This window comes from Pterocles gutturalis, unplaced genomic scaffold (genome assembly GCF_000699245.1).
Source record: "Pterocles gutturalis isolate BGI_N339 unplaced genomic scaffold, ASM69924v1 scaffold8209, whole genome shotgun sequence".
Lineage (NCBI taxonomy): Eukaryota > Metazoa > Chordata > Aves > Pterocliformes > Pteroclidae > Pterocles > Pterocles gutturalis.
In genome coordinates this window covers 39,422-63,870 of record NW_010135637.1, presented here as the reverse complement: position 1 = coordinate 63,870, position 24,449 = coordinate 39,422, and the positions used below count along the sequence as shown (strand labels likewise).

Sequence of the window (24,449 nt, the reverse complement as noted above, 5' to 3'; positions counted from 1 at the left end):
ATATATATAAAAAATAGGTATAGAGGCTGTTATGAGAATTGTTGAGCTTTCAGAACCAAAACCACAGTATACTACTATAAGGCAGAGACCCAAGGAACCCTTTTTGCCTTTCTGGAAAAAATAATGGAGTCTGCTGAAAAACAAGTTTATGACCCCACCTTGCGACAGATGTTGGTAAAGCAATTAGCTCATGATAATGCGAAGGAGGACTGTCGAAAAATTATTGAGGCTATGCAAAGCAATCCACGTATAGAGGACACAGTCGCTGCCTGCGCACAAGTAGGTTCAGTAAAGTATAAAACGTCAGAACTTGCCACAGCCCTGTCAGTTCTCCGGCTGGAGAACCAGAAGTGTTTTAGTTGTGGCAAAGTTGGCCACCGAAAAGCCAACTGTCCTAATAAAACCAAAACAGGAGGGCAGTCTCTTCAGGTTATGGGAACTGTCAATTGTTTAAGATGTGGAAAGCCAGAACATGTTGCAAAGCAGTGTAAATCTTGTTTCATTTAAGTGGGCAGCCGCTGGGTTCGGGAAATGTCAAGAAGAGCACGAGGGGACCTGTGCAGGCACAAATGACCCCTCGAAGGGTGCCTTGGCCCTTGCAAGAGTCACAAGCAGGACCACAAACCTTAGTGACAAGCTGTTGGGGAGGACCGAGGGGTCAGCCAGGATGGATGTGTCCACCGAAGACACAGTAACAATAAATGACTGTCAAATACACAAAGTGCCTTTGGATGCATGGGGACCAATCAGTAAAGGACTTGATGCTCTATTAATGGGACGATCAAGAAGCACTTTGCAAGGGTTGATAGTGCATGCCGACAAGAGACCACAAGCGATTTGCACGCTCAAAATGGACCACGCTACCCACTTGCAGACAAAATTAATGGGCTTGTTGGATACAGGAGATGATGTCACCACCATCGCGCAACATGACTGGCCTTCTACCTGGCCTTTAGTGTCGAATAAAATGGGAGTAATGGGTCTTGGGGGGGTTGCTAACAGTTTTATGGGCCTTCTACCTGGCCTTTAGTGTCGAATAACATGGGAGTAATGGGTCTTGGGGGGTTGCTAGCAGTTTTATGACTGCCAAGTCTGTCCTTATTAGTAACCCTGAGGGACAGAAGGCCACTGTTAGACCATATGTGACCACAGCACCTTTGAATTTGTGCGGGAGGGACTGTCTTGGACAGTGGGGAGTGAGAATTACAACGGATTTTCGGTAGGGGTCACTGTGTTGCAGGGTGTGACAGCACCCACACTGGCATTAACATGGTTAACAGAAAAGCCTGTTTGGGTGGACCAGTGGCCCTGCATTACTTCTGCAACCTTACAAAGCACTTGAAGTGTCACCACTGAAGTCTTAAATGGAGGCAGAATTGCTGCTCCTGCAGTAATATAGCAGCATCTGTGACCAGAAATATAGTTTAAATAAACACCTGAAAGATGTTTCTTTGAAATTTTTTTCACATTCTTTCAAATCATGCATCCATTTATAAACACAGTTACTGATAAAACTCCTGTAAATGCTGTAGTTAAAAGCGTAAGTGCAAGTCAATCATGGCCAAATAAACACACACCGATGGCACTGAAGCCTGATAGCTCCAGGGAAGTCCTGGGGCAGATGGCTGAGGCAGCACCAGCCTGGAGCTGTGGGTAAAACCACCCCTCACAAGAGCACTGGGGAAAGGTGTGCCTTGGGCCCTCTCCTCTGCCTCTGCCCTGAGGCAGGGGGGGCCAGAGCTTTTTGCTCCAGCTGCCCCTGCCCCAGGTACCTCCCTTTGGCTGCCCCAGGGCCAGCAGCAGCAGCATTACCCCAATGCCAGTGCTTGCAGGACTGTGGTAAAAAAGGCAAACCAGCAGCAGTGATTTCAAAGATTGCATGCAGCAGCTGCAAAACATTTGCTGAAGAAGCCAAAGCTAATTTCAAATAAAATGGAAAGTAATTGCAATACAATATGACTTTTTCCAACAACATACAGCTTGTATGTGCTGTGTACAGCAACAAAACCTCTGTCAGAGACTTTGGACACAATACCAGGCTTACTTACCTTTACTGAAATGAAAAAACAACAGGTCTGCAACGTAAATTCTAGTGTTCTGGACTTATCCCTTAAAAACAACTCTTAACTCTTGAAAATCTTTCTAAAATCTTTCTTGAAAGTCTTTCTACCACAGAGCACTACTTCAGAGAAGGGGGGACAAGCACGCTCCCTACCTGTTTTTAATAGTCCTCAACACAAGCCTGGAATAGATTTTGTCAAATTAGAAACCCAAAGCAGCGCTGCATAAACAAGTCACTGGGACTACAACACTAACATGAATCAGGACACAAACCTGGGGTTTGCCAGCAGCAGGTTACTTGCATCTAACTGGACATGTGACAGCTTTTATACTCATAACTTACTGAAATACTGCAACTGCAACATAAGCAAACTGCAGATATCTTGCATATCAAGGAGGTGTTTTTTTCCTCCCAATAAAATCTTTTTACTCTGAAAAATAGCAGCCTGAACTGTTACTTGCCTGAACAGTTGAACAGGGTGGGGGGGTTTATTTATTGAAAGGAAAAAAAACCAACCAAACAAACCAAACCCCAACCCACGAGCAGTACTGTTCTCAGACCACATCCCTACCACAAGTCTAAAAACACCAGCTTGCATCCAATGCCTTGCAGGATTCCAGCCAGCCTTCCAGCTTTCTTGAGCTCTGCCTTGTCCACACCAAGTTTCCAACGCTGCCTGAGCTTCATTCTCACAGAAGCAGAAGCTGCCAGTTCTGGCGCGATTCTGAAAGGTTCCCTCTCCAGTGCAGGGAGGTACATTGAAAGCACTGCTGTGTGACACAGTCCTACAAGGAACCATCTGGAGCTCCAGGAATTCATCGTCCTTTGCGCTGAAAGATAAAGGACTGCTGTACAAGGGAGTTTCCGCCTCCATTCACTCATTCCAGTACTAGCACTGGGGGTATTCATTTTTACCTCTGTGTTTCCTCTAGTGAATGAGGAGGCTAATTTTTAAAGTCTATGTAGTGAAGCCAATAACTTTACACCTGACCATGTAAGACTATTCTCTTTAAATTAAAATTAAATTTAAAAAAATTAAAGCGTCAACCTGAATCGCTGCCAAAAAGAGGTTTGACCAAGCTTAATCTGTCAAGGTTTTCACTTTTCAGCATGCACCTCTGACTCACAGTGCTACATCTGCAGAGGGAAAAATACTGCATCCAGACCAACTATGGGTCATATCCAACAGCACAAGTTCTCTACAGTGTTCTTTAAAACACACTTCGACAGCAGAAGCCAGCAGCACCGTGCCCTGTAGCAGAGAACAGCTGTCAGTCTTTCCTGTCTCAGGAAAGCCTCAGGCCAAGCCCCAGGCTGCTCCTCCATCCCGTCACAGATGCAGATACCCAAAGCAACCTCTGTCAGAATGGACTCCTGGGGCGCTCCATGCCTCCAGCTCAGTGTTGGCACTTTCACTGCTGACCTGCTTGGACACAACAGATTGTACCAAGTTTTGTCAGGAGTTTCTTGTGCTGCTGTGCATCTTAACAATGCAAGTAAGGTCTGCCAAAGGATTACGTTGCAAACTGGACAACCCCACTTGCACACACTGGAAGAATTCCCCATCTGAACTGCAAAACTGACAAGAGTTCTCAGTACAGTGAAGTTACAGCTCAGGGCAGTGAAAGCAGCCCTTGCTGCCTGCTAGTGTGCCCCAAGACCTGCCGCATACCCTCTGACTATATGAGAGCCCTAACAAGGGTGGATAAGGCCAGGCTGGATGTGGCTCTGAGCAGCCTGGTCTAGTGGTTGGCGGCCCTGCATATGGCGGGGGGGTTGAAACTAGATGATGACTATGGCCCTTTTCAGCCCAGGCCAGTCTATGATTCTATGATGATTCTAACAGTAGCACACAGCCCTTCTACAACTTCTACTAACTGTATCCAAAAGGGGGGCCTGTGCGGAAGAGGAGGGCAGACACCAGGAAAAAGGGCAAGACCAGAGGTCGCTGTGTCCTGAAACTTCTAAGGCTGTTCCTCAAGTCATTTTGACTTGTCAGCTGACTCCTCCCTAGATACTCCTAGATATTCTTCCACATCCTCCATCCTCCAAAGCAGGAGCACACGGAGGCCACTAGAGACAGACCAACCCACTGTGAACTGGGGCTTGTCAGCATGGGCCTTGCCCTTCCCAGGTCCCTCTTCTCTGCCGGACTCCCTGGTCCAGGAGAGGAACCGCAGCGCTGCCACCCTCACCCACAGCCTAAAGCTCCTCTTCAAAGGGGGAAGGGAGCACAGCCTTGCTTAGGTACAGCTCAGCAGTTGTGGAAGTCAGCAGTCTAAGCATTCTGATTTCACAGATGGAAATATTGCATCCAAGACCTCTGCACCAAGGACCTCTGTTTACTGGCAAGCAAGAGGTCTGCCTGGGAGCCCCAGTGAGCTCCTGCTGCTGCACCCTGCCTAACACAGAACCTCGCCCCAGTACTGTGAGTCGCTGCCTCTTTATCATGGTGCAGGGCCCTGAGGTAGATAGGGGTAGGACATATCTGCTGACAGTACTGCTTATGGGAAACAACATTGTCAGGCACAAAAATCCAGAATGTGACCAAAAACAGTGAAAGAAAAACAAAACACAATACCTCTCAGTCAAGAGGCCAGAAGAAACCACTGTGAAATAAATGACCAGTACAAGAGAAATGGCCCAGCCCCATTTAAGACTTTATCATCTTACTCGAACCAAGTTTATCTAGCTTCTTACACAGGAAACTTAGATTGAGTAAAAAATAACCAACATTTATTCTAATATTCAAGCTGCAGCTCTCCTCCTCTCAGTAGCCTTGTTAAAAAACATGCAGAGAAGAGTGCTCAGTGCCTTCACTTTTCACAGTTGTGACTCAAAACCACCTGCAGTTAGTCCTTTTAAAACATATCCCATACAGAAACATTGCTACACCCCTGCAGAAATGAGCCATGGTATTTCAAGCAGACCATGGCCAGAGGGCTGCAAGAGGTTTAAAAATCTGCTTACTTGTCTCTTGCTAAGCCACACTGTATTTTAATTGGCTAGATGCAGTTCAACCTCAACAGCAACTGAACCCTAAAGCATTCCCATTTCCTTGGGCTCTTCATTTATTTTTCTAAGTAAAAAGTAATGCAAAAGTTAGGTGAAACTGAAAGGCAGCATCTGAAGATACTTGGGGGTGGTGAGAGAGAAGACCATGCACATTTTAAATTATCTGTCCTGTCATAGTCTTACATTTTTACAGCAGTCTATCAGTATGCCCTAACTCTGCATATAAAGAAAAGATTAATCACTTTCGGTGTACCTTCCATGTTGTCTGAATGCCAGCACAGACAGGAAGATGAGCCTTTCCCCATCAGTATCAGAGAGGGGAGAACTCACACGGGAGAATAACCGGAATAAAGACTTTGCCCTTCTCCCCTCTCTGCCCATCCACTAACAATTCAAATTGGCCACCTCTGAACCCTGACCTCCGACAGCACAGAGAAAAGAGAGAAAGCACTAATGAGCATGTAACACCTACCCATGGGGGCATGATCTATTGACTGAACATGAAAACCATCAGGGCCAGCCCTACACTTGCACAGGAGGGTTGTCTCTTCTCTTGCTGAGGTTGCCAAGCCCATGCAAACATTTATTTCAGTTGGGCTGAAATTAGCCCGCTGTTCTGCAGTCCTAATGAACATCGGATCCTGTCCACAGGGCCAAGAATTTGTACAACAGCCACCTGGGACATTCAAAACAGCGACAACTGATTTCTGGGTGTCAGTCATGTCTTAGTTGAAAACAAACTGCCCTCTAAAGGGTTCCAGACATTTGTCAGTTTTATTGGCATAAAATCTGCACGAAGCATGGTGAGGAAATGGTCCTGCCAAATCCCGATGGGTCTCTGGGGAGGAACAACCAAAGACAGAGAACCTGCTGTGAAAAACAGCAAGCGGGGGAAAGGCAGGACATGGGGAAAAAGGGATTTCCCACTCCAACATGAGTGAGCCAAGAGATTAAACAGAAAACAATGAAAATTGCTTGTAAAGGACTGATTTGGTATTCTGCCAAGGAGGGGGTAGAGCTATGATACAGCATTTGGGAAACTGTGGAACAACAGATGATGATTAGGGAGCCACTTCACTTTCTACTGAAGAAATCCTGACCAAAAGAGAATTGAACTGAGATGCAAAGCTCAAATCTTTCTTCAAGGGAGACACACACACGAGGGAATTCACCAGGATCTTTGGCAGCATTCCCAGACACTGCCCCACAGAAAACACAGCTCCTTTTTTCACTGCTCAGAACTGATGCACATTTCCCCAAACTCCATATCCCTAGGGACAAGTTGAAGCTTGGATTACTGACATCACTAACACTGCCCGCATGAGAAAAAAAAATTCCCTATTGGAGTTAAGCAGTAGAGAGCACATCCCTCAGGCTGTAGATCAAAAGCTCTTGGGCAACACTGAGAATAAAGCAAGTCTTTCCTTCCCTTTCATTTCTTGGGAATCACCAAATGAAGCAGAAAAAAGGCAGACAGATCCATGACATGTTGGGTGAAGAAAAAAGGAGAAAGACAGCTATTTCTCCTCTTCCCTGAAGATGATCTTTATCTGTTACATGTCAGGGGAATTCAGGCACTTCGCAACTGGAAACACTCAGTCTTCCTTAGGAAAAGCCTCAAACTCTACCTCAAATTCACAGACTTGCATCAGTATTGAAGAAATACAACACAGAGAAATAAAGCATCCAGAAGATCTGTCTCATTTTTCAACTTTAAGATGCCTTACCCTTAGATAACTAGAAAATATCTAAAGGGATCAGATATAATGCTTCATGTTACTGGACTAGTGAAACAGTATGTTAGTACAGTAATGGAATTAGGTTGGGACATGTTCATTTTGGACTCCAAGCACTAGGACTTCTTTTAAGTCTCAGTACTCCTCCAGTGAATACTGCACCTCATTCACAGTTGGAAGATGACCTGAAGCTTGCTCTGGTCTGAACAAAGAACTGATTCCATTCACCTCAGAATTTGCACACATGACCCAACTACAATTCAGCTGTCGTTACACTGAGGGAAAAAACAGACAAAGGGATTTATGTACCCTGAACAAAATGTAAAAATCGACTGGACTTCAATGTGTGTTTCTGAAATGGGAATCATCTGGCCTGGGAGAGGACTGGTTACTTTTAGTTGCTCTCCGTACGGCAGCAGAGAGAGCTCAGAAATCCTTCTGCTTGAAGAGCTCACTGCTTTCTGACAATCTGCTGTCATGCAGACAGTGCTGTCACACTGCCTAGTGCTCTAGGGATTTGAGCATGATTTCTGAACAATTATCATGAGGAACAGAAAACCTGATGAGAATATTACCTATACTACAGGAACTTTTGACCTGGGCACATAGTTGCCTTTTCAAATGTTAAGACAGTTTTGAAAAGAAAAAGGACAAGCAAAAGAAAAATCTTTAAAAAAAAAAAAAAACCCCAAAAAACAAACGAAACAAAAAAAAAAAACCCACAAAACAAAAACAAACCAAGCCTAAAAAAATAATAAAAACAAAACAACCCCCAAAAAACCCTTAAACTCACTAAGCTTCAAAGTAGGCAGAGATGACTCTGTATCTTAACAAACTCCATGGCCATGCTCAGGAGTAGAAAAGCAGGCCTTTGAGAAGTAAATAGCAACTTTCTGTTTACTAGAGAAGAAACTGCAGAAGAATCTGTTTTCCCAAGAAAACAGAAGGGGAAAAAAAAAAGAGACACCTGCCTGAGGCTGAATTGCCAGGGTATCAGGCACCTGACTGATAAATGAAAATGTTGTGCTAAAATACATCAAAGATAAGCTGCCATAGCCATTTCTACCTCCTCAGGAAAATAAGCTTCACACACTTCAGACTCGGCACACTGGAAGAAAGCTGATTTAAGCAAGTTGCCCCTGGAAGACACAGAAGGAGATACTGTATCAGCCATTTTAAATGAGAAGAAATGAAAGCAGACAATGCATTGAAGGTAGATAAAGGGCAGTTTGAGTTCACAGTCTCCTGTAAATCTGGACTGAGGTAGATTTCAGACTCACTTCAGCAAAGATAACATTTCACGCTGGAGTGAAAGGTTCCCAAGCACAACAGGGATGCTTGAAATAGAAACTAGCAAAGCCTCCATTACTTGGCCAAAGTACATCTGTGCTGCAGTACATTCCATCTCAAAATGCAAAATTCATCACAATCATTAAGCAAACCACTTCCCCCTGCAATAGCCATCAAAGCATAAAGAACCAGGAAAAAAACACCACTTAAATTTCAAACTTATTCTTTTAATGTCTTAAAAAGGTCACAAGATTGCTTTGAATCTTATTAATAAATTTTATTTGGACAAGTAGAGAACAACTTGTATCACAACAGCTTTCAACAACATGATTAAAGACGGCAGCACTCCAAGGAGGCTCACAGATATGTACAGTATACGAAGAAAAAAGTTGCACCTCAGAGCCAATCATGATCAAGTTAAAAATACCTGACTTAAAGTACATGTGCTAATAAATTTCCTTTAGGTCATGACCAGCATGAAAATAATTAGGACATAGGTACTCATCAAAGTTTTCTGCTAATGGGTACAGCAATATGCTGCATTTAAGGATTAAAAATCAAATTCTAGTTTAGTGTTAGCACTGAGCCCTTAAGAGAAATCCAAATTTCTACTTTTCCCCATTTACAAACATGAAAGCTATTCCCACTTAAGGGTGTGCCCAGCTGCACACAAATCAAGTCCTTGAATGATAAAAACTTTTACCGCTAATACTGGAGGTCTTACGTCCTGGTATAAATTTGCCTTTCTGGCCATTTCATCTATCAGTTGCTACAGAAAATACTTGCTTAGTTAACTCCTCAGGAGAAACAATGCAGGTCTCTGGAAATCACATCCTTTCTACAATGAAAATGATCTGCCAATTCAAGTTTCATTTGTTCAGGAAGACAGAAGATTTAAGGCTTCGGTGGCAAAAATAATCCTCTGAGCAGTGTTTTTCTAAAGTCAAACTGACAAAGGTATGTTTACTTTTTCTTGAGTTGAAATCCCTGGTATCAGGTTTAAGTAACATCCACCTGTTAAGTCTGGCAAGAAATCTCTCCTTCCAAAGAGGTTGTTCTAGATCAACCATTTCAGAAGCATTTGAGGACAGTTTGTTTAAATTTTTTTTTAATTATAGCAACAGTCAGAACTTTTTAATAAGTTGATGAAGCAGTGCTCATGGCATCATCTGCAATTTTGGTACTGGCAGGGTGTATGCTTGCAAAATATTTCACATCACTGTCATCATCCATTTGAAGTGCCATAATTGTTTGTTCCACAGCTTCTTGGTAAGAGTTGGCAGAATTTAGAAAATATTCTGTAAGACAAAATGCACAAGCCTTATAGGAAGAAAGGATGACAGATACTTCAACACAAACCTCAACATACTATCATAAGGTTCAAAATCTCAGGAGATCGTGCACATGAATAGTCAAACTGGAATAACTGAGCAGACATGCAATACACTTCTGAATATACCTATGAATTCACCTTAAAAAAAAGTCTTTCCACGTTTCAGAGCACAGTTGCTCTAACAGTGCTGTTAGAGGATTTCTATGCTCCTTCAGTATGATAGGAAGTGTGATAGACTCCATGACCAAAGAGGAAGAGAAAAACCTGCAAGAGACTCACAAGGAGTGTGCTTATATTTGTGATGGAGCAGTGGTGACCATGCCACCCATGGCCATGCCACTCCATTTCACTGGCATGCTTGCCAAATAATTATCAAACAATAAAACTAAGATAACATGAAATTAAGAGTGGAAGAAGTTCCAAAATCTGACGGTTTTCATGTACTACTCAACACAAGTTGCATAAAAGCAGCATTAACTACAAACACCTCATATGAAGGGCAATTTAGATCTGAGGTTTAAAAATTTCTGAACCTATTTTTTAAGTCTGCCTTTCATAATCTATCCACCATCCCTAATCATACACATAACACCTTTAAGGCCAGGACTACCTGTATTATAAGCTTACATAGTGACAATGCAGAATGGAGGCGTACCATCCAGGTACACAGGTGGGGAACACAAAAATAATGAGGACAACAACAAAAATACCAAAACTACATGATAACAGGAAGAACAGTGACAACCTTGGCAGAGTTAACAGAGGAGAAATGACTGCATATCAGATGATCCATCTTAACTGTCTACATATGCTTACTCAGAGTCTCTAGCATGCACAAGGCAGCTAGCAATAGCCTAGTTCTCACTGTGTTAGCATCCTTTGGGTTGTCCAGTGTTTTGAACAGTTTGCATTTTTCTTCACTCTTGCTGCGCTAGAAACAGCAGTCCTCGATCCAGTGTATGGTGTTGAGAAAGAAAGTGGCCAGAACTGGATCAAGTATTCCAAGGAGGGACACTCTGCTGGTTTACAAAATAGCCTAATTATTTCTAACGCTATTTTCCTTCACAGTGCTTTGGAATCTGAGGACTGCTGACTCTTCTGGCACCTGCTAAGCATTGGGGATGCTTCCTAAGCAAAGTCTGCAATTTGAAAATTGCATGTTTAATTTCCCTGAAGAGACTCCAGGAAAACTTTCTTCCCACTGCTACCACAAAATATAAAAAACAAACAGAAACCATCTCTTCTCCCCCAGTGAGAAAACAGATGGTGTATTTGTATGCAAGGATTTTCCCTTTTTATTCTTATTACACAGAAGATCAACAGATTTTTTTCTTTAATCAAATAAAAGGCACTGCTCAACAGCATCACAGTTGCTAGTTGTTCATTTGTGCTTTCTGTGCCCTGATGACACCTCTGCAAACTAGCTCATTCAGGGAAAATTATACCAAAACAACAGGCTGGCATATGAGCAAGAACTCTTATTTTCCCAGCATTACACAACAGCAGCTCTGATACCACAACAAGGTTCATGGTTTTATCTCAGCCAAGGTAACATTCCACACCAAGGAGACTGTAAGAGCAGGAGCGACCCACTATAGGGAAGTGGAGGGACAAAAAGATATGCAATCAGCCCTCTTGCAACTCTTTCTGACCACTAACCTTTTTCTAAAAGGGTTTGCTTTAATGTTTTTGCAAGCAGGACTCGAACATTTGGAACCCTGTCAGATGCCAAGTGTAACAAGTGTGGCAACAGATGCACAGCAAACTCGTCCATGGGCAGGCAGTCATCTTCACTGATAGTCTGTCAAGAAGACAGAAGCAATTTCATTAAGACTTCAGCACAGTGAAGATAAAATCCCAACACTTAATCAGAGCTGGTAGGTCTTACTACCTTCATAGCATGAATACAGTAGGTTGTATCCACAAGTTTTAAAAGACAGTACAAAGCTTTCTAGCACAAGGTCGTACACAATGAAGGAAGTTAGGGTCGAGGAAATTCAGGCTCAGTCAGAAGCTCACTTTATTTTGTATGAGGTCTAGCTATTTCCTTATTTTTATTGTTGGGGTTTTTTTTTAAATCACTGTATCATTTGAAAACAGGGAAGAAAAGTAAGAGACCTTCCCAATCCTTTTTCAGATTGATTTAGTAATTGTTTTAACTAGGTACTATATTAAGACAAGAGTGGTACACCTCAATAAACATTCATTGTACCCAAACGTGTTTCTCTAAATAAGCTCAAAGTTCACATTTCTCCAAATACTTAAAAGAACTGTCCCACTTGGGCAGCAGTCATGTTGGCTCCCTGTCTGCACCACTGCTACAGCCTTCAAATTTGACCATTTCCTTGCGACCCCAGCTAGTTTTAACTCTTATGCTTATTTTGCTGAGAATATGTTGGTTTTGACCAAGCTGCGCCAGCCATCTCATGAGGTATAGACAACTCCTAGCACTTGGTTTCTAAAGGGCAGCCCAAAAAAGCGGCAGACCGCTGCAGCAGATTATAAAAATCTCACTTCATGCTGAGTAACAAAGCAGCATCCCAACTTAGGTATTATTTTGCTATGCTTTTGTTTTATACTCAACATCAGATCTGACAGCCTGATGTTAATATGCTAGGCTAAAGATGCATGCAAGCTCATCTACGGAGCAACATGGAAAAAAGAAGCCATGAAACCTATTCCCTTGGAAACAAAGTTCTCAAATATTCACAAAAATAGCATCAGAGAGCTGAGGAGTTCCAGTTGCTATTCCCTCCTAATTCTTACTACCACACCACCCCCACCCCCCAAAAAAAAAGATGAACAAAAGCATTTTACCTGGCAAATAAAGACAAAAGTTTGACGACCAGACCATTTGTGGCATCTACAGAACTTTTCAACAAGTTCATTCATGAGGTCTACCACAAAGGTTGATGTTGAAGCCATGTACAGCTTTTTTACCATTTCACTAACCTTGAAGAAATGAGAAGAAAAAAACCACAAAAGTTACTTCCAACCACCAACTCTCAGAAGTCTGAAATACTGAATTTACTTAGATTGCTTTACCAGCTTGTAAGAAATCCAACGGACAGAAGACACTTTGTCTGCACAGAGGCTGAAAGCAATAGGTCGTAAGTAGTCATAAATGTCTCTGGCACTATATAGATCTAGAAGCAAGATCAGTTGCCTACAAGATGGAAGAAGAACCAAACAAAGTACATTATAATAAGAAAAAAGGTAGCTTTAACTGTGAATACAATCATCTATATGCCAACACTTGCCAATATTCAATGTGGCCATAATAAAATTACTGAAAAGTAAAATATTTTCTTTTTCAATGCCATCAGTTTAACTATGGGTCACTTGCAAATATTTGCAATGGGCTGATTAAGATTTCAGGAGGTTGTAAACACTAGTAGGTGTCATGAATGGTAGAAAGTATGTCAAAAGAAGTGGCATGACACGTTACAAGCAGCTAACTGAATGTCTCCATACCAGCGGTAACAAGTAAGTGATCTGTAGTTACTAAATCAAAACAACACTTAGATGTAGCAAAAACATCATGACTCATGACATCACAATCAGTTGTTAAACTAGGTTTCTCAAAACTTAATCAAAAGATACACTGTAATTAGTAATTACTTTTTTTTTGCTAGAGAAGCCCTGGTCCCCGTCTCTCCTCACAGGGTAAGTGCTGCAGCCTTGAACACCTTGGTGGCTCTCTGCTGAACTTGTTCCAGTTCATCAGCAATTTTCTGTCTTTGTATAGATGCGTTACTCCAGATGGGATCTAAGGAGCACTGACTAGAGGGGGCTAATCTATTCCCTCAATATACTGACTGTAGTCCTGTTGATACAGCCCAAGATTGTGCTGCCAGGACACACTGCTGGCTCATGTTCTGCTCACTTTCCTCCATGATACTCTGGGCCTTTCCAGCAGAGTTGCTCCCCTGGTAGCCAGTCCCCAGTCTGTCTCACTGTCAGAGGCTCTTCCTTCCCACAGGCAGGACATGATAGCTGTCCCTTGTTGAATGTCATAAGCCCCTTCCTCTGCTAGCTTTCCTGAGCAATTTGACCCTTCAGAACTGCCTCCCATAGAAGCCCACCTACCAGTTCCATGAAAAAGCCAAAGTCTGCTCAGATGAAGTCCAAGGTCACTACTCTGCTACTTGCTTTCTCTACTCTCCTCACAATCTTGATCTCTTCCATTTTATTCGGCCTACTCATCAAATACAGCAACTTGAAGTCAAATTGCTAGAACACTGCTACTGATTTCATGGGCAACCAGATGTGGTCTTCTCTTTTGGCAGCCTCTTTTTTATGGAAGGGTAATGTTTTCAATATACGGTGACGGAAAAAGACATTCAAGTTCCAACTATTATAAGTGGCATACAACTACTGGGAATTTTTAAGCAACGGGGACAAGTGGATGAGGATAAGGACTATCCACTAATTAAAAATGAAATGAAGAATGTCAGTGTAAAACATTTATTCTATTATTTTAACATTTTAAAATATCTGTAACAATAAAAACAATCATCCAGAAAACTACATACTCAGCCAGCTCAGCACGGAAACGCCAGTTCCTGCTGTTATCAGTCACCAAGAATTCCTGAAGCTGATAAAGATATTCCCGTCTTTTGTCAAGATGAAGCAGCTGTAACAGTAAACACAAACTTAAACAAAGAAATGTAGGCTACAATCAGCAGATAGAACAAGGGCTTTAAAATACAACTAAAGCAACACTTGCTTTTATTAAAAATATATGTATATCTTTAGCAGTAGTGTTGCTTTCCTGGGCTAAACCCTATCATGCTTAAGTCTGCAAAATCACATGCAAAATCTGATCTAGTCTCTACTTTTACTCTAGAAAACAAGAGGGGTAAGCAGTAAAGATAATATTGATTCTAAACGTATTATGATTTGTGTCTTTCAGCTCCAAAAATGAGGCAGTTACAGAAAAACTCTTAAAGAAATTTGAGAAGTGAGCTGCACAGAGAGGTTAGAGTCATCAAAAAACTTAATACGATCCACAGGCACCTGTATATTGAATAAACATGCACAAACCAGGCTCTTTGGAGAAAAGAAAGTATCAGCAACACAGATCTCCTGTAAAACATACTCAAGTATTCAATAGATATCTGTAGGCATTTCCACAGAGTTATACTGATGTTACATTAAAAAGTAAGTACAAAGAAATGAAGCAAAATACATAATTGCACTTGACCAGAATTTAATACAGACATACCTTCAGAAAGTCATGCAAGTGTTTAAGCACACCTATCCTGACTTCATCTAGATCTTTTAGAAAGCCATTGAAGACAGGAACTAAATCTCCAGCTGTAAGCTGGTCTCCAAGGATGACAGCAAGTTCATGTATAGAAAATGCTAGTGTCCGCCGAACCTTCCACTGTAAAATAAATAATTAAATGTTAAATAAATTCTATATATAAATTTACACAACTAAATTCATTTTACTGATGTATCATCTGAAGTGCTCTATTTTAACTTGAGGGTCAGTATCCAAGCTAGACTCTCAGTGAGCTACAGTACTTATAAATACATTCAACAGTGTTTCATGTAACAAGTGAAAATGATAGCAGAAATTACAAAAGGAAAACAACAGAGAGGACAAATGACAAGGTACGATTTCTTCCACCTGAATTATCAAGGAATTAGGTAAAGAGAAGTGATGAAAATATTTTAATTTTCCAGGTGTCAGGAAGGAAAATAGTATTCCTGACAATCAGTATTCCTCCACACATTACTCTCTGCTTTAAATTCTTTTGGGTAAATTAGTTCCCACTAAAATACTACTACTCTCTCACTTGCTTTATTTATAAAACCGAACAAGGTACACATCCCACAATATCTCAGCTGGCATATTTTAGCTTCCATAATAAGTGAAGTTTCATGCACACTGAGTGCCCAGCAGTCCAAGGACCAGTAGAGCATTTACTCACGCTAAATTGAGGGGGTACTGTTTTAATGGAGTAACTATTTCATATAAACTCTTTTTTAAAATAAAATAGCAGTTGTTCTTTAGCCAGCACTTTCCAATTAGCACGGGTACTGTTCTTTTGCCCTGCTTTGGTGATTCAGTCTTAATTCAGATTAGACTGGCAGTAAACTGTGGACAGTTTTAGATACAGGGTAATTTGTTTTTGCTTATGTTTTAAATTTATTAGCTGGTTGTTTTTAACAGCTGCCAAAGAGTTTGGAAAATATGGGCAATAGCCATGTATAAAATTACTCATTACATATCACTGAGAACTGCAAGTTCAAAAGAGGTGAAGTAGCCTAAGAATGTTTAAAAAAAAATAAGAACATCTCCAAAAAAGGAAACAAGGGAGGACTGGGAAATAACTAGAAACCAACAGTAAAATGCACAAAGTCACCTCCTTACCATCTGACAACAAAGAAAATGCTATTTCCAGTATCTGTTTTTAAAAGAGTAATGCTGCATGGTGACAGTGATATTATTCTCTTATGACTGCCTTGATGCAGCACCAAAATGCCACCAAAAGGGCTGGCGTGAGGCTGAGTCACTGAGCTGGAGACGTGCCTGCAGGGGCACATGTCTGCTCACACACAGCAGCACAGCCCAAATTCTCATACCTATGAGAATACCAAGCACTGCCATAAGATCTCAAGCGAGGAGAGGAAATCAGAGACCTCTGCTCACATTCCCAGTGGAGATCCACCTTCCACTCAAACTGCCCCATTTCCTTACTACCTGAGCACCACACATACCAAGCTTCCTCTGAGATAACAGTTACACTTTAATTCGTTATACAAATAACTAACATCAGCAATGGAAAGCTCCACATAAGAAGCGGAGCAACCCAACACCCAGTAAACAAGATAAATCACAATAAAAGTTCAGATTATTCACTGTCAGATCTTCTTAAACTTACCTGCATGTCAGATGCCAGCGTCTCATAGGTATCTTTCAAACAGTGCCAATTCTGTCTGCCTAATGTAAGTGCCACACCTGGCAGGCTGTAGGCACAGTGTTTGGCAATCTCGGTATCAACTGTTTGTGCGCGAGATGGATCAGTCATTGATAAATACTGATCCAGCAAGGCTTGAGGTACAACATCCTACAGCAAGAAAAGGGCAGAGTGTTTACACTATTTTCAATAAATCCTCATAAGGCTTACTAAAATTCCAGGACATGCTGTCAGAGGAACATTTTTTTCCCCCACAACTATTGAGTATTATTTAATTACAATACCTTAGTAAGAATGCCAAGATTTTGTATTTCATAAGTTCCACCAAAAAGTTCCAAAGAAATCATGACATGACTGGTGGCCATTTGAAGATACACAGACCAATGTACAGCTGAGTAGGTGTCAGACCACTGTCTACTTAGGCAGACCAGGAAATTAAGAGACCACATTCTATCTTTTCACAAACATTCAGGCTCGCAGGCTGTGCAAATTGGCCATTTTAACTCATCCATAAAAACAGGAAGAACAAATGACAAGACTTGCTCCAAAATTATTTTCCTATTCCTCCCAAAATCTTGAGGAAGTGAGAGAAGAAAACTAAACTTAAATGTCTTGGGAGGGTGGTGGGGGGGCAGCAGGGGGGACAGAGTATGGTGTGTTCAATATTACTTCCAAACTCCCCGAAGAGCGAGCAGAAAGGAAAAGACTTCTTCACAGAGTTCTTTGGTAAAGACCAGTCCTTCTCTCCACTGAGAAAGTAAAGCACCTGAAATAAAATTTTGTGAAAACCTCTTTGTGTTGACTTCAACATCAGCTTTGCTTCTGCTGTTGTCAGTTTATCTCGGGCACTGACTCTACCCAAGGGGGTGCACAAGAGTATTTCCCTAACACACAGCTGCTGAATAGCTTGGCTTAATGTAAGCAACAAACAGGACTGAAGTTCCCACTCAAGGAACCCACTGATGCAGGGTGGCACACATAATACTGAACTACATAAGAACAAACATTTGATTCATTTTGGGAAAAAATAACAAAGGAGAAATGAAACACTGTCACACCTTTTCTTCAAAAAGCTGTCATGGGGTAGGGGCGGTCCCATTCAAAACATTTAAGAAAAAAATCCTTTTTCCTCAATAGCCTAAATTCCATGACAGGATAGTTTCCACAGAAAATGAAAACAAAAGAAACCAGAGCCTGAAAGTCTATGATAACTGTTCTCGTGTCAAAAATTCTGTCATCTCTTATACATAATTAAAACAGAAGCAACTTCTGAATTAAGCCATTATCTCTGGAAACACAGAATATTTTAAAATTACTTATTTTAAGAGGTTTGCCATATTTTATAGAAATTACATCAGAAATGACTGAACAGAATGCATAAAAGAAATCCCCCATAAAAAATTCCAGTTATCTGATACATGTAGGAAAAACAGAAGCCACAGTTATTTACCTGTACTTTGGATTTTCTTTCTTCTTCAGGGCTGAAACTACTGTTGGTGCTCAAATCCGAATCATTATGAATATAATGAAGTGTAGAATCCATATTCTATGGGAAAAGAGAAAAAAAAAAAAAAGAGATCACACAAAATACACTGAAGGATTAAACACAAAACAATTGTCAACATTGAGAAGTGCTGTCCTCACCTCAGGGTCTTTTTCTTAGATTAAAGGAGTACATGTTTTAGTATCAAGTACAATTTTGCTACAGCCCCAAATCAAAAGGCCTGTAAGGTGAATCTTCCTGCTCTAAATTTCAAACACAGGCTCCTCTTATTCTGCTCCACTTTGGTTCTTATGGAATGAAAATTGCAGGAGAGAGTACCTTTGAGACTGCATTAAGGACAAGGTAACCAACATATGGATCACATTGCTTCTCCCCTCAAGGGAAAATGAGAAAACTATCTGTAGCAGATTTTGTCGGATTTGTTGCTTTGGATTTGTGCTAGAAAAAGGTCAAAACCCACCCTCACGCTTAAGAGTAGAAACTGATAAGTCTTATGCTGTTGCTCCTTCCTAGAGATGATTATTCTGTAATCTTCTGTACAGATGAGCTTCACCTTATAATACAGAGTCCTAGTGGACCATGGCTGCTGACATCAGTCATCACGTCTCTCAGGAGTTCTATTAAAATAATCTTTAGCAATAATTCAAGCATACTGGCTACATATCTGGGCCTTGAAGAGAAGGACTGAGACTCTGTTTCAGAACCTACCAAGCAGCAGAGGTTTGATACGCTATGATAAACTGTGCTGCTGAGGGGATGCACTGTCACTTTCTACACCAGTAGAGTTCCCCAAATACAATGGGCTTCGCCTAATCAACCATGAATTTCAAGCATGTGATGAATATTTGGAAAGTAGATGAGGCTGCTGTGTGGCAGAACAGGACAACGCCTTTTTTGCTAGATACGACCCAAGGCGTCTATTCACAGATGCTGCAAGGTAAGCTCTAAGGGTCAACACAAGCACTGAGAATATGCCTACTCTACCAGCTGTTCAAATCAGTTTGACAATGAGAATTTTCAAGCAAACTATAAACTTATTTAAAAAAGCCTCCAGGATACAGTCTGACTTCCTTGGTTTTACTTCAGACAGTTACTTATTCCTTTTCCATGATCTGCTTTCATCTAAGCATCGGGCTGTAATTTCAGTCACTGAGGTATAATTACACGCAATAAAGAACAGGCAGAGCTGGGAAGCAATTGCATATCTCTGGCACAGCAGCCCAAATCGCCTGTCAGGCTTATCCAGCAGCAGCAAGAAAAGGTGCCAAAGAGACAAGGAAAAAACAGATCTGCGAGTGACTCTGTCACGAAATGTGTCCAGCAGCATAAGCAGCATAGAACTCCAACTGTAAAACCTCCAGAGACTCTGAAAACCATCTCTGCAGGATTTTAGTTTGCCAGTCAATTCTCCACTCCTTTTTAGTCTTTTTCTTTTTCAGAAAAAAAAGTTTATTTTCAGCATTGAAAGCCCATGACTTTCTGTCAAATCAAGAAATTATGCAGCAGACAGCAAAGCATAGCCATAGTGCTTTCCATGAGTTACCCAGGTGCATGGGACTGAATGCTAGTCATCCATTCTGCTACAATAAAAATGAAGACACTCACAATCTCTGCTATCCCAGCTCTAAAAGGCTAAGTTTACAATTAAAATAAAAAAAAAGTACTTAAAGTACTATCTTGATTGAACTAACTTGAACGACTAAATATACTGAAGTGCATCACAGATGGGAACATTTTTACCCAGCCATTTTTAAAGTCAAATATGTATTCCAGAAAGGAAGAGCTTCAGTACAAAAGAACCACAGCAGCAGTCGCTATTCAAGTCAGTGCAGTATGTCTGTTTCTGCAGATGAAGTTTCATCTGAACTTTTTTCATGTAATACGCACTCACTGAACTGAGCATTGCAGAGAACCAGAACATAAAAATTCAGCAGGGTTTAGCCTGAAGCTTGCGTACCAAACTGGTGAACCACCACCTCCGAGATGCAAAATCTTTGTCATGGCCTTACAAATCTCTCGTGTAGTTTCCTTCAGCTGCAGTATAACAAGAGCTCCTGTGCGTGACATGGGCTGCACACAAAGCCCACAACACTAGGACGAGCGGTGCTGATATTTCCTGACAGGGCAGCTGACCCAAACAGAGAGAAGAGGCCAGTCTCAGAGGCCCAGTCTCTTCCTGGCATCCACCCTCTTCTTGAAGAGAGGTACTTGTGCCTAACAGGGATGGGCTGACCTTAGTCCAGTTTCCTTTCTTTCTTTTCCTTCCCTTCTCCCTCTACCTCCCCCCAAAAAAAAAAAAAAAAAAAAAAAAAGAGGACTCCCAGACCTATCCACTGGGAATAAGACTTGTGGGATTTCTTGAGGCTTACAGTCATTTATTAAACCTTACAGAGAGCATACAACCTAAAGAAAATCAAAATGGTGGCTCTTGATGAAAAATAAAACAGCTACCTCATCCTCAACAAACAAGCTTCATCTATCTCCCAAAACCTTATCTGTTCACTTTATCACAACATTTATTTTCATTTCAATAGAGAATGCTACTTTAACATGTAGCATTAACTCCTTCAGGAGCCTATACAGCTGCAGAAGGACAAGCAAAGTGGGATTTTGCTTTCTGATATGTGTGCAGAACTGTGAAGGCTGCTTTCAAATATAAAATGCTGTAGCTTGATTCTTCTAGTGTGTCCAGTATCCTATTGACACTTTACTACACTGAGACTTAAAAACCACCAAAACCCAAGAAAAACACAAACAAAAAACCCCACAAAAAACACCTGTGAAAATCAGAGCTCTCTTCAGAAAAAGGCAACAGTTCACTTGCTCAACAGATCACAGCTTGATTCCCAAATTCTAGGTCAGCTCTATAACATCCTTTCAGTTTTAAAATGAGGACTTCAGTGCCAGTAATGAACAAGCAACTGACAGATTAAGAGCATCCATTTAAAGAGTAAAACTGAAACATCCAAAACCAACATACACCAGCATTTTTGTCCGCATCATACTCTGTAAAGAAATAAAATGCAGGACAGGTCCCTCTGAAAAAACACCACCTTCATCGACAAAAAACATTAGAAGGACAGAGGATATATGTACAGTGGCATTTTACAGGTTAGGGTTAGAAAGAAGTTACTACAACAGATCCTATGACAAAGAAATTCATTGAGCCTGAAATCAGGAATTGGAGGCAGGTTGTTTTTTTAAAACAAACCAACCACACTGGTACTGTTAAATTACAATTGTGTATAATCAGCAGGATCTAAGTAAATGTCACATTCCTCCACTCCCCAAATGTTTTTGGGCTACATGGCAGCCCAACAGCTTAGGTGAAAAGTTAATTAAACGTCATCTGCACTGATTAAGGAAGGTTGAAAATGTCTACATTGAACTGATGTCAACTCCTAAACTTTTTAAAGACACTTATCAAAATTTCATCTGAAAATACCAGTTAGGAAATACGATTCAATAAATCACTTGCTGTAGTTTTATAAAGCGTATTTTGGAACCATTAGCTTTCTACATAGCTATAGCTTTTAATACCACCAAAGCTTGTGACACTATACGCAGTGAACACAGTGGGTTTGGCCTAATACACAGCACAGAACAGAAAATGGTATCAAATGCCACAGACTTCAGTCAGGCAGCAGGCTGTGGTGGAGTTCTGAATAAATAAGTGCAAAAAACTTAACATTACTGATTGTTAGAATACACTTTCTCTTTCAGCAGTCCACACAACATCCTAGATTGCAGATTCTGAACTTCTCTTATGCAGGCCAGTAAACTACTATAAAACACTTTGTCTGACAGAGAGCCCAGGGAACAAAGCACCTCTTCCTCCAGATTGGGGTGGGAGCAGCAAGGCAGGGAGGGCACCAGAGAACGGGATTCACTTTTCAGTAGGGCTCTGTTTTAAGTAAGGCAATTTCACTGTAATGAACTGCAGTAGCATTAAAACATCTTAAAATATGATAGTCACAAAGGAGATTTTAAGGGAAACAATTTCAATAATTCACATGGACAAGCACAGAACGGGCAAAACAAAGGCACCCAAAACAACACATTTTATTTTATTAGCCTGCACTTCAATACCAGCCAACAAAACCAAACATCACACTAGCCAAAAGTAGGAAGCATTTGGCTGCAATAACTGTATGAACACAAAATACAGCTCTATTGCTGGAACCCTGGAAATCCTCATGGGAAGAAAAAAAAAAAAAAGTACAAGACTCGCTTCTTACCTCAACAGTGTCACCAATTAAAGGCACAATATCACCCAGTATAGGTTTAAAATTTTGTTGGTCATTGATGTTTAGTTCCGTCTGTGAGTCTGATTCCTTGCCAACACTGGCTATTGTCTCTTCTTGAGGATCCAAGCTGGATGCTCTGAGTGCAGCAGACAACACCTCCACTTGTGCTGCAGCATATGAAAGAAATATTTTATAAACCTTTAAGTAAGACCACAAATCGTCTTTTAGACAGTGACTCATTAACTGAAGGATGGCGGAAGAACTATGGGGCAGGTACAATTTTAAGACTGACTGTTAGTAAATCCCAACCCAGGGACAACCAGCATAAAATGGAATGCAGATTAACACTCCACTCTTTTCCTAGGGTTCTCAACCACACTACAGTTCAGTAAAACTTGTCTGTAAAGCAAAGAAACCCAGAAGTAAGAGACTGCTGTTATGGCAGGATACATTATTTGAGAATCTCAGTACGTATTAATGGTGCAAATAGTCTTCGTGGCAGAACAGCACATGAATACTACTTGACTGACTGGGGCTTTTTGTGGGAGGTGGGAATAAGAGAAAGGAACGGTAATTCAAATAAAGGTTGAGAACAGGTTTGTTCATACAGAAAGGATTTAGGTTCTGAGAGGCTGTATCTCTATATATGGCCATTAAATTCTTAAGTTTTTATAGCAACTCTAAAGCAAGATCTGTATAGGAAGATTTTAGACTCCCAGTAACTCTTTTCTGCACAGGATACTTTACACTCCTTGCATACTCCAAACTAATAATGAAGGTGGCACTGTTTGATGTCCTCTTATTCATCAAAAGAAAGCATTAGCACTTGACACTGCCATCCACTCTTTTGAAAAAGATCCAGCAGTTCCGAGACTGCTCTGCTTTCCATCCCTCCGCTTACTGCTAATTAAAAAAAGCTTTGTTGAACAATGTTCCTTGGATACAGCCTGACCTAAGCGGATCAGGTATCACAGGCAATCTTGGCTGCAAGTGACACATAATTCAGTGCAGATTAATCTACCCTGCCTCTCTCCTTCTCCACTTCTTTCCAAGAAGGTAAGGAGGAATAATCTTCTGACCCATTACATTTACCCAGCCATCCAGAAGCTCTGCTCCTCATAGACTTTGACTTTTCCAAGATTTCTTAAATGCTCATTGTGAAATTAAACATGAAAGCATGTGCTTGTTTTTAACCTCGCGTTGCCATACTAAGTTACAGAATCTGAATTTCTCCCTCTTGGCTTTTCTGATAGGGTTATTAATGAGAATTAGACACAGGAAGTCGGACGCTTGTCTAGACAGAAGAAACAGATAGGCAATACAACAGTTACAAGAAACAAAACTATACACAATCCTGGCTAGCAAAACATTGGGAAACACACTACATATTCGCTCATTTCTAGATGGAGTCTGATGAGCAGGAGTAAAGATAATTCTTTTCAATATGCAATGCTAGCTCTGTGAGTCAAATTTCCAATAGAATAACTGAAGATATTCTTGCTGTATTGCTGTAACTCACCTCAACAAGAAAGACCACAGCAAGTTAGAAACTTAATTTTAAAACCAACATCATACTGATACTTCCACTATAAAATGGATTATGTTAGAAAATATAGTTTCAGTATATATATATCTGTAATATATAATTTATACATAAATATATAAAATTTAGGAATTTAACAGTACAATTTGTAAGATTAACAAAAGCTTGCTATGACTTCACTATTCCACTGATAATAAACCTCTGTACTTTAAGGTCCACCAGAATAAACAAGATCAAGGCCAGTAAATTCCTCCAAAACTTAAAAGTTAAATAAACCACCTGAAAACCATGCAAAATAAGTGGCACCTGCTAGGGCAAGAAATGCCTGTCAGACTTCTAGTTTATTCTCTTTTAGATAAACAAGAAAAATAAAAGGAAGTCTATCCTGCTGCACATCAAGGAGACATTTTTCATGAAGACTTCTTTCATGAAGGACAACTTCATTAAAAATGTACACTCCTCTCATTTTCACTTAAAAGTCAAGAAAGCTTACTCTGACTCAGGAACGCGTATTGCTTCAACACTGAATATGTATTTACTGAAAAAAACACATGGAGCTCCAAAAATTACTTCTAGTAACAAAAGTAAAGGTATCTACAGCAGCAATTCAGAAATTTCCAAGACATATTTCCCACCCACGCCCCACTGTTAGCCTGCACACCTGGACCACCCTTGCTTAGGGGCTTAATGGGATAGAGACCACATGTATCCTGATTTCCTGAGAGCAGCCCTGTGGAGAAGGACTTGGGTGTCCTGGTGGAGGAGAAGCTGGACATGAGCCAGCCCG

The 24,449-nt window shown here is 40.9% G+C and overlaps 1 protein-coding gene across 1 annotated transcript in view; it reads right to left on the bottom strand.

Moving 5' to 3' along the window:
- Nucleotides 1-8,370: 8,370 nt before the first annotated feature.
- The window catches only part of PPP4R1 (protein phosphatase 4, regulatory subunit 1), a gene marked incomplete at its 5' end in the record, with an annotated part of 48,521 nt that continues 32,442 nt past the window's right edge, over nt 8,371-24,449 (bottom strand). The window contains 9 exons of the mRNA XM_010081973.1: nt 8,371-9,401; nt 11,096-11,237; nt 12,254-12,388; nt 12,482-12,602; nt 13,972-14,072; nt 14,664-14,825; nt 16,333-16,518; nt 17,819-17,914; nt 22,111-22,286. Coding sequence (XP_010080275.1) covers nt 9,238-9,401; nt 11,096-11,237; nt 12,254-12,388; nt 12,482-12,602; nt 13,972-14,072; nt 14,664-14,825; nt 16,333-16,518; nt 17,819-17,914; nt 22,111-22,286 — 1,283 coding nt within the window. The remainder of the gene's footprint in view (nt 9,402-11,095; nt 11,238-12,253; nt 12,389-12,481; nt 12,603-13,971; nt 14,073-14,663; nt 14,826-16,332; nt 16,519-17,818; nt 17,915-22,110; nt 22,287-24,449) is intronic.